Raw genomic sequence first — 13,870 nt, forward strand, 5'->3', positions numbered from 1 at the left:
GTTGGCCTTTAGGTCCCTTTTATATCTTTCCTGTCTCACCCTAAACCTATGCCCTCTAGTTTTGCACTCCACCACCCCAGGGAAAAGACTTTGTCTATTTAACCTATCCATGGCCCTCATGATGCATGGGACAAGGGCATCAATGGCTGGACTAGCATTTATTACCCATCCCTAATTATCCAGAGGGCAGTTAATAGTCAACCACATTGCTGTGGGTCTGGAGTCACATGTAGGTCAGACTAGGTAAGGATGGCAGTTTCCTTCCCTAAAGGACATTAGTGAACCAGGTGGGTTTTTCCAAAATCAACAATGGTTTCATGGTCATCATTAGATTCTGAATTCTAGAGTTTTTTTTTCAATTAAATTCAAATTCGACCATTTCCCGTTGTGCAATTTCAACCTAAGTTCCCAGAACATTACCTGAGTCTTTTGATTAACAGTCAAAAAGTGTGGCACTGGGAAAGCACAGCCTGCCATGCAGCATCCAAGGAGCAGACAGTCAACATTTTGAGCATGGCGGGGGGGGAGCTCTGCTGACAGATAAGACAGATAAGGGGCTGGAGTAAAGCTAGGAATGTGATAGGCAGATGAAGGGGAGGGGGTGATAGTGATAGGTCAGAGCGCAGAGTAGAGCATATAAGTGGAAGGAAGGAAGGTGGATGGGTAGAACAGTTCAAGAGGTCAGTGCCAAGTTGGAGTGTTGGATCTGGGAGGGGAGGGGAGGGGAGGGGAGGGGGGAGGAGGAGGAGGAGACATGAGGAAACTGGTGAAATTGTCATTGATTCCATGTGGTTGCAGGGTCCCAAGCTGGAAGGTGAGGTGTTCTTCCTCCAGTCATCGGGTGGCTAGGATTTGGCGATGGAGGAGGCCCAGAACTTGCATGTCCTTGGTGGAGTGGGATGAAGAGTTGAGGTGATCGGCACAAAGCGGTAGGGACACACACTAACAACTGCACCTGCTCCTCAGATGGTGCCTGACTAGCTGTGCTTTTCCAGGCACTTTTTGAATCTAATCTCCAATTTCTACAGTCCGCACCTTCTCTTCTTTGGATTAACCGTTCAGTGTGAATATTACTGGGCCATCACCTTCCCATTTCAGCTGTTCAAAAGACAGCTCACTACTAAAACTTTCTCAAAGGCAAAGTTAAAAATCACACAACACCAGGTTATAGTCCAACAGGTTTAATTGGAAGCAAACTAGCTTTTGGAGCAACGATGGTAATAAATACTAGCCTAGCCAGTTACACACACATCCAGTGAATGAATTAATTCAAGTTCCCCAGTAAGCAAGCCCACTGTTATTACATTCTCTCAATTTGACTTAAGTCAGCCTGTTTCAGCCAACTTTGACTGAAAATATTCAGGTTCAGATCAGCTCTCACCAGCTGAGATATCAGTTCAAAGTTGGCACCTTACCACAAAAACAGAATTTAAACCAGACATTATGATGCAAGGCAGACAGTCTATTAAAAGTGGCATTAACCAAAGAAGCTTTAGCAAAATTTATGCAGTACAAGGAATGTGTGGCTATGGTTTCAAGTGAATAGTATATTATTTGTCAAAATCAGATATCAGTGTATCTATCCTACAGTCATTCAGTGAGTTATTGCAATTCTTTCACTTATAATACATATATTTTATATATACAGTTGTCAGTAAGTTAGCATTAATTGTTAACAGAATCAAAACATAAAATGCTGGAGAAACTCATCAGTTGCGACAACATGAGGTTAATGTTCGAGTCCGACATGACTCTGCTTCAGAACTTTGAGAGTTTCTCCACCATGTTCTCTTTTTACCTCCGATGCAGCGTTGGCAGTGCAGACGTAATTTTCGAAATTGAAACGTTCAATCTGTTCCCCTCTTTGACGCGATTTATTTATCATTAAGTGGACCCAAGTACAGTGAAAACCTTTTGTGTGCGAGCACTGCGGACTGATCATAGTAAGCAGACAGACATGCAGACCACCAGCCCGGCCTCCCGCTAAATGAAGGATGGGCTGAACTCACAGACCAAGTCCGACAAGTGACCACGACAGCCCTCCCTCTCTCTCCCTGTGCCTGTGCTCATGCGTCTCTCTGGGGGGCTGCTCCACCTTCCCCCATGATGGCCCCAGCGCCTTGAGCCCGTCTCCATGGAGACCGCCGCCTGCGCCAAGTGGGCCTGCCGGTCACGTGCCGCTAGGGTCAAAGGTCGATCGCCTGTTGCTGCTGTAAAAACCCAAGCCGTGGTTTTGTACAAAGTAAAAGTAAACTGAGGTACGTTCTGTCTCATTAATCCTCCAGAGACAGAAACAGACTTAATATTTCCAGTCCAGTGACAAGAAACATTAACTTTATTTCTCTCTTGGCTGAGTCTTTCCAACACTTTCTGTCTGAGTTTCTGATTTCCAGCATGCGCAGTTCTTTCTTTATTTTTGTTTATTTTGATTGCACTGCCCCGCCCCTCACTTTAATATTCGGAATAGCCCCCGCCCCCTCATTCATATTCGCTAGATTTCCCCGCCCATTCATTAACATACAAGGGAACGCCACCGTTATGAATATTCACAATACCCCGCCCTCCCGGTGACGTTTCCCCGCCACGTGGCCTCTCCCGCTTGACCATACACAACTGGCCCCTCCCCGATAATGAAAACCAACGTCCCCGCCCCCTGTGTACGAAACCCGATGGGCCGCCTCCTGCGTGACGCGTGTTTACGTCCTCATGTGGATGAAAATCGGAGGCCCCGCCCTCGTGAGTCCGATTCACAAGTGGCTCCACTTTCTTCATGACGATGCCCAGAGGTCACGCCCTCTCGATTATGACCAGCCGTTCCGTGGCGATACGCAAGTGGCCCCGCCCACTAGCTCATGAATATTCAGTGCCTCCCCCTCGCTTCACTCGGTGTCATGGCGGCAGCTACCCCGTGGCGGTTGCTCACTGTGGGAAGAGGCGCCTTATGGCGGCCCATAGCCTGGTCTCCTGTTGTGGGTGAGTTGATGACGGTTCCTGTGGTCGGGCTCCCGGAGCTAATCCGGCTGTGGGAGGGAACAGGATTGGTTTGAGGCCTGAGCATGTGGTAGTTGGGGGGGGGGGGGGAAGAGAAAGGTGTGTCCATCCAGTGAGTGTGGTTCCTGGGGAGGGAAGGGCCCCTCGGTTCGCGTTGGGAATGGGGAGCATCTGCTGACCTGAGCCCACCCGCTTTCCTCACGCTGTACAGCCTGGTTGTCGTTGGGCAAATCACTGTAAACAGAAGGTAGACCCAACCCCCCTTCCCCTTATTAGGGAAAGTTCTGTGCTCAGGGTGGAAGTGAGGACTGTAGATCAGAGTCGAGAGTGTGGTGCTGGAAAAGCACAGCAGGTCAGGCAGCATCCGAGGAGCAGGAGAACCGACCTTTTTTAGGTAAAAGCCCTTCACCAGGACTGAGGCTGGGAGTCAAAGGGGTAGACAGATGAATGATAGGGGGTGGGGAAGTTAGCTGAGAGCGTGATGGGTAGATGGAGATGGGAGTAATGGTGAAAGGTCAGAGAGGAGGGTGGAGTGGATAGGTGGGAAGGAAGATGGACAGGTGGGGCAGGTTCATGAGGACTGTGCTGAGCTGGAAGGTTGGAACTGTGATGAGATTGGGGGAGGGGAAGAGGGGAAATGAGGAAACTGGTGAAGTCCACATTGCAAACACATTGGATCAGAGTCCCAAGGCAGCAGATGAGGTGTTCTTCCTCCAGGTGGTTAGGATGTGGTGATGGAGGTGGCCCAGGACATGCATGTTCTTGGTGGAGTTGGAAGGGGAGTTGAAGTGTTTAGCATGGGGTGGTGGGGTTGGTTAGTGCTGAGCACAGTCAGGCCCATATTAGTCACTGGAGTGCCATGAGGGGCTGACATCCTGTCTGTATCTTTCCATATTTTAGCCAAGTGTCAATATCAATGTTTCATGAAAAGATGCACTCTGTGAGCCCTGCTGCCTTTTTCACAAAGTCTTGTGTAGCTCCCCTTGTTCATTATGCAACTAGACTCTATGCTAACTTCTGGTTGAATCTGGTGCTTATTGTGATGGTAGTGCCACCTCTGTCAGCACCTTCTACTGCTCACACTGTGCACCATTTTAACACTGGATGCCAGGATCTAGCTTTGGAAGTCTGTTGTGACATGATTTTTTTCGAAGTAAATGGCCAAGCATCGGATGTTGGCACCTTGCTTTGTGGACATCTGGTAGAGAAGGATGACTGTCCTCTTTCCTCAGGTGTTGTACCATATAAGCATAGTGGGAACAGCAGTCTGGGTCAGAATGGCCTAGAGCAATGCTGCAAGGTTGGTAGTCACTCTGCTCTGCAAGAGAAAGTGACAAAAAAAACTGCAGATGCTGGAATCCAAGGTAGATAAGCAGGAGACTGGAAGAACACAGCAAGCCAGGCAGCATCAGGAGGTGAGGAGGTCAATGTTTCAGGTGTAACCCTTTTTCAGGACCTGAAATGTTGACTTCTCCACTTCCTGATGCTGCCTAGCTTGCTGTGTTCTTCCAGCCTCTTGCTTATCTGAAATAGTAAGTGACGCCATCTTCTCTCTGCTACCTTAGATTTATTTTAAGTCAGCTACTGCACACCTCCCACAAAGGCTAATGGTCTATTTGTCACTATTATAGGCAGCATCTTACTTCAGTGGCTCCTGACCACATCACCCTCCTAAACTATGAAGACTTCCTGACCTATTTGCTCATTTGAAATACTGTACCACCTTTTCTGCAACTGCAACCATCAGTAACAGCTCTTTTTTTGTGTATCCTGTCCTGGATATCTCATTTAAGACCTAATTCCTTATAATAGGGTCAGGTGGTTGAGTGACTGACATTCATCTCCTTACCCCGCATAAGCAGAATAGAATTGAGTCAGTGGAAGAGAGTCAAGACTGCCAGCATACCTGGCACAGATCTCTAATATGTGGTAATATTGATTGCAGGTGAAATGGACCTTAATCGCATGAACCCTTTTCTACCCATGAATTTACCTGGGTCATAAAATGTTAAAAGTTTCAGTTTAAAGGGCCTTCACAGGGAAAAGAGATGAAATGATGAGATTTTGCACAAACTGGATTGGTGATATCCTTGATTAGTTTTTGTGAGATGAGGTCTGGGAGATGCCATGCAGATTCTCAATTAAAGCTTGGAATGAGCCAGTCACACAAATGTTAAACATCAATCATTGGGATCGGATTGTGTGCCCTACTACAGGTTCTGCTTCAAATGATATCTGTTCTCCTCTGGGATCTTAGGACATCGAATGTGTTGATACACTGTGCTTATGTCATTTGGAGGAAATAACAGCTTAGCTGTACGTTCTTGGCCTTTTGAACCACCTCTACATCCTAAGGAGTACTTCTGTTGCTTTTTCACGCATCCACTGGGAGGTATTAAGGTTGCACTCCTGAGTGAGTTTCAAGCTCCGGCAAAAAGTTAAGACTTTTTTTTTTGCTTTTAAGTCTTGTTAAAGCTGTGCAGTGGGGCACACTGAGATGGGAATAATGATTTGTATGATTTTGATTAATGGCATCAATAACTGAACTGACAGAGCAGATAAGCAGGTTAACACCACCAGAGCTATCATGGTGGCTGGGGAACCAACAGAATCAAAGTCTGGAGGGTTAGAGAAAGCATTATGAAGAACTAACAGTAGTGCTTTTTCTTTTTGTGTGGTGAGGGCGATCCGAATAAAATCAGGGAGAGGATTGATATTAAATAAGGAGATAAGGAAGAATTCAGATGGTGCTTTGTCAGTGATTAAAGATCCATAGGACCCCTGGAAGATAACCTTGGCAAGTTTTGGTTATGCTCGGAGAGTGAAGGATGGGATTAAGAAGAACAGGAGAGTGGTGAACTGAGGACAGCTGCCTTGTAGAATTGAGGTGTACGTTTTAATCAGTTGAAGAGTGGATGAAGAACATTTTGGGAAAGAAGTTGGCATTGGAAAACAAACTGATTTTGAATAATACATGATGGAAGAAAAAGGATAAGCTGCAAAAGTGGGGTGAGGGGACAGGTGGTGAGGTATAGTGATAACATAAAGTAGTGAAGGTTTTTTAACAAAACCAGATTTGTGGGCATCAATTTTTAACCTTGGATGTGGCTCAGCTTTCTTATCAAGGTTGACGGGGTTGTTATGTCACATAGCCAAGGTCACTGCTTTTACCTCACTTTCCAAATGTTTCCATGAACAAAAATATCAATGAAAGATGTTAGTCTAGCCAGGTCCAAAGACATCAGCCATGGAAATTTCATTTAACTTAGATGAACCTCCCAAAAATGGGGTTTCTTGTAAGTTAGCCAATTCCCCATGGTTAATGGTGAAAGACTTGTGTGGAATCTACAAAATTCCAAACCTGGGCAGTACAAAAATATTCGCAGCTTCAGCTAGTATTTGTATTCATCTGGATTGTGGCTTGGTACAGTAGTGAAGAATGATACTCTTAACAGTTTTCTCCCTCCCTCAAAGGATCTGTTTCTGTGCTGTATGATTCTGTGGCTCCCTTATCTGTCCAAGTAATGTAGGCAACTTCATATATTATGTTCTTCTTGGACATTTGGGGAGTGGAGGATGGTGCGCGGTGCACATCAGCAGTGTTGAGGGTGTTTTGGAGATGTGTGGGGAATATCAATGATGATTCATTTGAGGTGAGTGGAATTTTTGATTCTCCCTCAAGATGTTTCTAGTGCTGTAAAATTGACCATAATTTACATACTTGAGTAAACTGTGAAATATGAATGGATTCTGGATCAGTGGTGCTGGAAGAGCACAGCAATTCAGGCAGCATTCGACGAGCAGCAAAATCTACGTTTCGGCAAGGGCTGTCATTTCTAATATGACTTATTCATTAAAACACTTATCCAACAGAATTTTAATTCATGTAGATGATAGATTGCCATTCTCTCAACATTTTAATGTATTCTTCTGCTTTATCTGAATTTCCACTGAAAATGGTGATGTAATTGCACATGTTTATTATTGTTTATACTTCATAAGCCTTGTTGCTTTGCTTCAAGCATTTCTGTGCTGTAATGAGCAAGATCGGCTGATGGAAAGTTTTGTTAACCAGCCAATTTTCATTAACTGCCAACCAGGTAATTGTGCAAATACTCAAGGTTGCCCTGTTACTTATAACATGTAGTTGTCAAGTCCAGAGTTCTAAGGCTATGAAGGATATTTTTTTTCCCTGACTTCTTCCCTTGGAATCTGCAGCTTTGATTCATGTCTGTTTTAAAAAATTCTCAAGGTCAGGTTCGTAGGAGAGTAGTCTGACACAGAACAAACGACCAAGAGACGAGTCTGCTAGAATATGAGCATTTTATTCCCCGCAGCGTCGCCACAACCAGGTCTCATACTTACAACGGGTCTGGCTTATACTCACTCTACATATTACCGGAACTGGGAGCCGTCAGTTCTCGTAGAGCGGTTGCCAACAACCCACGCTCGGCGGTTAAACGTAACCCCGGAGCAGACTCCCGGGTCTGGCTTATACTCACTCTACATGTTACCGGAACTGGGAGCCGTCAGTTCTCGTAGAGCGGTTGCCAACAACCCACGCTCGGCGGTTAAACGTAACCCCGGAGCAGACTCTCCGAACTGGAGACTTTTCCAGCTGATATACTCTTTTCCAGATATAAACATTCATGTGAACAGCAGAGCAAGGCTAAAAAACACATTCCATTCTGGTTACATAGAGATAAGAAGATTCACACGGGGAGGTGTGTAATAAGATTCACACGGGACTAAGCAACACCTCCATTCCGGTTAGATTCACACATGTATTGGGACAGAATTTTAACCCTTTCACCACATTCCACTGCTTGGCCCAATACATGTGTTACATTATGATTCACACATGTGTTGGGACATAATTTTACACCACAATGTCTCACTGAGCAGCTAAGAACATAATTTAGTCTGACCTTTCAGTGCAATAATGAAGTCTGTATTGTCACAGTTTCTGGTTTCAGATGGGACATAATACCAAGCTTCCATCTTTTGGCAGTTATTGATTCAACACTGACCCATTACCATTACTGGGAAAAGTGAGAGTAGCATTGTCATGATCTTTACCTATAGCAAGTCTTACAGCCATGGCAATAGATCACTTCCTCGCATGGTCCTCTCGTTGCCTTGCGGTTCCCTTACTCTTGTACTTCATTATGTCTATTCAATTTAACCCGTCGTCCCAAACCTGATCTCTTCCCCGTGCTTTACTTTAAAGCCTTCTGTATTCGCTCCCTCCCTTCAGTCTGATTGGCTCAGCAGCCTACCCGCTTGCTTCCTTCTTGCTAGATGCTGAAGGTAATGCCAAATTCAATGGCACTTTGGAGTAGAGGAAATTTACATGTTAGAACCCACTAAATGTTTGTTGGAACTTTCCTGATTCTATATTATGCACTGTCCATTGTCAGCTGACTGTTCCTTCTTTTACACACAGGCTTAGATTTTACAACAGTTAGTCACCTGTTGGAAGGGAGAACGTATGTAGTAGGAGTTGGAGATGAGCAGTCTAAGAACAATGTGAAAAAGTGAAAGAAAGACAGGGAGAAGTGAAATTTAGATGCAAACAAAACTCAGTAAAAAGGAGACGTTGGACAACATAAAGGGAAAAATGTATTTCTAATGTCATTTGCTATCAGGTAACAAATGTGCAAAATTCTCCATTGATGGGGAAGGACGTTTTGTAAGAGTTATCAAACATATGAAATTCCCTAAAGCCCTCTTCAAATAGCTCTGAGTGCATCGGAGAGACCCCCCAGGTGACCCTCCCCTCCTGACTGTCCACCCTAGCTAAATACCTACCAGAGCTGGAGTGAGTTCACCCTCAACATTTTTCTACCTGTTAGTGGGGACCCCGAACTTCCAGTTGAATTCAACCCTATGTTGCTTATCAATGCATTTGAGCAGACTTTTATTTAACCACTGCAAAGATTGACTGCCAATGTTGATCCATGTTTTGGTGTTCTAGGCTGCTGTAAGAAATCAACCAAATACCTAGCTCGTCCAGGTCAACCTAAATTAGCATATAAGAGACTAAAAGGTAGAAGCCCGGGAGTCATATTCCTGCCTGGATTTGCCTCTACTATGAAGGCACAGAAAGGAGTGGAACTTGAGGAATTCTGCAGATCACTTGGGCATTCATTTATAAGGTCTGTATAGAAAACGTTATAATTGAATCACATATTGTAGGTTGTTTTTCTGAAGTGATATTTTGTTATATTAAATGTATTCTACTTAAATGAATGTTTGACCAATCTCCATTTACTGTTCAGGTATGATATAGTTTCCCCACAAGGATTCATCTTTTCACTGTTGCGATGATTTAAATTAGAACTAATGTCTCATGTGAAATAAAGTCAATGTTGTACAATATAGTTGTGATTTCATTTGTAATTTATTTTCTCAACTCAACTGTGTTCCAGGACAGTGGAAAGGCAGCAAGCTGTGAGTTGTTCCATTTTTCATTTCTGAACAATTGAGATTTTCTTTTCCAATCCCGGTCCAAAAAAATCATTTGATGGTTATTGAAATTAAATATATACAAGACAATTTCCTGCATATGTCTAAAATATAGTAATTTGTATTTTCTTTTGTTCAGGATAGTGAGTGATTTTAGTAATGGAAATGCTGTTGAATGTGAAAGGGTGATGGTCATTATCTGACTGGTGTAATTATTTTATTTGTCACTTACCAGCCTAAACTTGAATATTGTACCAGGTCATGCTTGTGTATCTGAGGATTTGCACGTTCTGTGAATCTTGGAAATTGGGTAATCATCAGCAACCATTCTGCTTCTAATTTAATGATGGAGTGAATGTTGTTGCTCAAGCAACTGAAGATGATTAGGCCTAAGACACCACCCTGAGGACTTCCTGAGCAATCTCCTGGGAATGAAGTGATTAATTTCCAACAACCCAGCCATCTTCCTATGTCTTGGATATTCTCCAACCATCTGAGAGCTTTTTTTTGTGATTCTCATTAACTTTGGCTGTTTAATGCTGCCTTGACGTGTTTCTCGCTTTCTCACTCACTCCCAGTCCGTATGGAGCAGGCCAAATCAGGAGGAGAGTAACCCAAGTAGAACCCAGGCTGAACGTCAGGAAACAGGCTTTTGATGTTAAATAAGACCATAAGGCACAGGAGCAGAAATTAGGCCATTCAGCCCATCGAGACTGTACTGCCATTCGATCATGGCTGATAGGTTTTTCACCCCAATTTTCCCACTTTCTCCTCGTAATGTTTAATCCCCTTGGCAGTCAAGAATTTCCCTATCTCTTTTAAATATACTCAGTGACCTGGCATCCAGGTCCTTCTGTAGCAATGAATTCCACTCTCTAGCTAAAGATGTTTCTCCGTATTTTCAATCTAAAGGTCTTAACTTTATTCTAAAGCTGTACCTCTAAGGGTCCTTGACTCTCCTGCAAATGGAAACATTTTCCCAATGTCCACTCTGTCCAATTTTTTTAGTATTTTAAGTGTTAGTCAGATTTTCCCCCCCCCCCTCCCTCATCCTTCTAAACTCCATTGACTATAGTCCCAGATTCTTCAAACGTTCCTCATATGTTAAGCATTTCACTTCTGGGATCATTCTCGTGAACATCTTCTGGACGCATTCCAGGGCTAATACATCCTTCCTGATGTATTTGGCCCAAAATTGCTCACAATACTTCTAAAAGTAGTCTGACCAGTGCCTTATAAAACCTCAAATATATGTTGTGGTTCTGTTCGCCGAGCTGGAAGTTTTTGTTGCAAACGTTTCGTCCCCTGGCTAGGCGACATCATCAGTGCTTGGGAGCCTCCTGCGAAGCGCTTCTTTGATGTTTCTTCCGGTGTTTATAGTGGTCTGTCCCTGCCGCTTCCGGTTGTCAGTTTCAGCTGTCCGCTGTAGTGGTTGGTATATTGGGTCCAGGTCGATGTGTTTGTTGATGGAGTTTGTGGATGAATGCCATGCCTCTAGGAATTCCCTGGCTGTTCTCTGTCTGGCTTGCCCTATGATAGAAGTGTTGTCCCAGTCGAATTCATGTTGCTTGTTGTCTGCGTGTGTGGCTACTAAGGATAGCTGGTCGAGTCGTTTCGTGGCTAGTTGATGTTCATGTATGCGGAACGTTAGCTGTCTTCCTGTTTGTCCTATATAGTGTTTTGTGCGGTCCTTGCATGGTATTTTGTACACTACATTAGTTTTGCTCATGTTGGGTATCGGGTCCTTCGTTCTGGTGAGTTGTTGTCTGAGTGTGGCTGTTGGTTTGTGTGCCGTTATGAGTCCTAGGGGTCGCAGTAGTCTGGCTGTCAGTTCCGAGATGCTCCTGATGTATGGTAGTGTGGCTAGTCCTTTTGGTTGTGGTATGTCCTCGTTCTGTGGTCTTTCTCTTAGGCATCTGTTGATGAAGTTGCGCGGGTATCCGTTTTTGGCGAATACCTTGTATAGGTGTTCGTCGTCTTCTTTTTGCAGTTCTGGTGTACTGCAGTGTGTTGTGGCCCTTTTGAATAGTGTCCTGATGCAGCTTCGTTTGTGTGTGTTGGGGTGGTTACTTTCATAGTTTAGGACTTGGTCTGTGTGTGTGGCTTTCCTGTATACCCTTGTCGTGAATTCTCCGTTCGGTGTTCTCTGTACCATTACGTCTAGGAATGGGAGTTGGCTATCCTTTTCTTCTTCTCTCGTGAATCGGATTCCTGTGAGTGTGGCGTTGATGATCCGGTGTGTTTTTTCTATTTCCGTGTTTTTAATGATTACAAACGTGTCATCGACATATCTGACCCAGAGTTTGGGTTGAATTTGTGGTAGGACTGTTTGTTCTAACCTTTGCATAACTGCCTCTGCTATGAGTCCCGAGATTGGTGATCCCATGGGTGTTCCGTTGATTCACGAGAGAAGAAGAAAAGGATAGCCAACTCCGATACCCAGCATGAGCAAAACTAATGTAGTGTACAAAATACCATGCAAGGATGCACAAAACACTATATAGGATAAACAGGAAGACAGCTAACGTTCCGCATACATGAACATCAACTAGCCACGAAACGACACGACCAGCTATCCTTAGCCACACACGCAGACAACAAGCAACATGAATTCGACTGGGACAACACTTCTATCATAGGGCAAGCCAGACAGAGAACAGCCAGGGAATTCCTAGAGGCATAGCATTCATCCACAAACTCCATCAACAAACACATCGACCTGGACCCAATATACCAACCACTACAGCGGACAGCTGAAACTGACAACCGGAAGCGGCAGGGACAGACCACTATAAACACCGGAAGAAACATCAAAGAAGCGCTTCGCAGGAGGCTCCCAAGCACTGATGATGTCGCCTAGCCAGGGGACGAAACGTTTGCAACAAAAACTTCCAGCTCGGCGAACAGAACCACAACAACGAGCACCCGAGCTACAAATCTTCGCACAAACTTTGAACCTCAAATATATTCCTGCATTTATATTCTCGTCCTATTGAGATAAATGACAACATTGTATTTGCCTTCCTGACTATGGACTCAACCTGCAAATTTACTTTAAGAGAAACCTGGACTAGGACGCCAAAGTCCCTTTGCTCTTAAGACTTCAGAATTTTCTCCTCATTTAGAAAATAGTCCATGCCTCTTCTTCCTACCAAAGTCTGTGATCTTACACTTTGCCACATTGTATTTCATCTGCCACTTCTTTGCGCACTGTCCTAACCTGTTTAAATCCTTCTGCAGCCTTCCCTGCCTCCTCAGTGCAACCTGCCCACCACCTATCTTTGTCATCAGCAAACTTTGCTAGAGTGCTCTCCGTTCCTTCATAGAGATTGTTAATGTATGAAGTAAAAGGTTGTGGTCCCAACACTGACCCTTATGGAACACCACTAGTCACTGGCTTCCATCTTGAAGGATCATTTTATCCCCACTCTCTGCCCTCTCCCAGACAGCCAGTCTTCTATCCATGCTGTACCTTGCCTCTAACACCATGGGCACTTATTTTACTCAGCAGCCTTATCAAAAGCCTTCTGGAAATTCAGGGAGATAACATCCATTGGCTTTGCTTGATCTAACCTGCTCATTATCTCCGCAAAGAATTCTAACAGATTTGTCAGGCATTACCTCCCCATGATGAAACCATGTGGACTTGGTCCTATTTTAGTATACACTTCCAAGTATTCTGAAATTTCATCTTCACAATGGACTCCAGAATCTTACGAATGACTGAGGCCATGTTAATATGCCTATAATTTCCTGTATTTTGCCTTACTCCCTAAAACGGGGGTTACATTAGCGATTTTCCAGTTCTGAGAACCTCCCTAACTCTAGTGACACCTGAAAGATCTCTACTAAAGCCTCCACTATCTTTTTAGCTATCTCCTTCAGAACTGTCGGATGTAGCCAATCTGGTCTGGGTGATCTATCCATATGCTGAAAATGTGTTGCTGGAACAGTGCAGCAGGTCAGGCAGCATCCAGGGAACAGGAGAATCGACGTTTCGGGCATAAGCCCTTCTTCAGGAATGCCCAAAATGTCGATTCTCCTGTTCCGTGGATGCTGCCTGACCTGCTGCACTGTTCCAGCAACAGATTTTCAGCTCTGATCTCCAGCATCTGCAGACCTCACTTTCTCCTGATTATATCCATATGTACAGCATGGAAACAGACCCTTCAAGTCCAACTTGTCCATGCCAACCAGATATCCCAACCTAATCTAGTCCCACCTGCCAGCACTGGCCTATATCCCTCCAAACCCTTCCTATTCATATACCCATCCAGATGCCTTTTAAATGCTGCAATTGGACAAGCCTCCGCCACTTCCTCTGGCAGCTCATTCCACACATGCACCACCCTCTGCATGAAAAAGTTGCCCCTTAGGTCTCTTTTATAATCTTCCCCTCTCACCCTAAATG

The 13,870-nt window shown here is 44.4% G+C and overlaps 1 protein-coding gene across 3 annotated transcripts in view; it reads left to right on the forward strand.

Annotated features, from left to right (window-relative positions):
* The first annotated feature begins 2,764 nt into the window (after positions 1-2,764).
* The window catches only part of LOC122550451 (palmitoyl-protein thioesterase ABHD10, mitochondrial-like), a 32,783-nt gene continuing 21,677 nt past the window's right edge, over positions 2,765-13,870 (forward strand). Inside the window, exons 1-2 of one of the 3 annotated variants that reach the window (XM_043691193.2) lie at positions 2,765-2,973; positions 8,969-9,149. In XM_043691193.2, the coding sequence (XP_043547128.1) occupies positions 2,853-2,973; positions 8,969-9,149 (302 nt within the window). In that variant the 5' untranslated portion in view covers positions 2,765-2,852. Of the gene's footprint in view, positions 2,974-5,114; positions 5,429-8,968; positions 9,150-13,870 lie in introns of those variants that run through there. The other 2 variants (XM_087987878.1, XM_087987879.1) reach the window with 2 other exon arrangements.

Source organism: Chiloscyllium plagiosum, unplaced genomic scaffold (assembly GCF_037043375.1).
Source record: "Chiloscyllium plagiosum isolate Xiang-an unplaced genomic scaffold, Cpla_swu_hap1 HiC_scaffold_6, whole genome shotgun sequence".
Lineage (NCBI taxonomy): Eukaryota > Metazoa > Chordata > Chondrichthyes > Orectolobiformes > Hemiscylliidae > Chiloscyllium > Chiloscyllium plagiosum.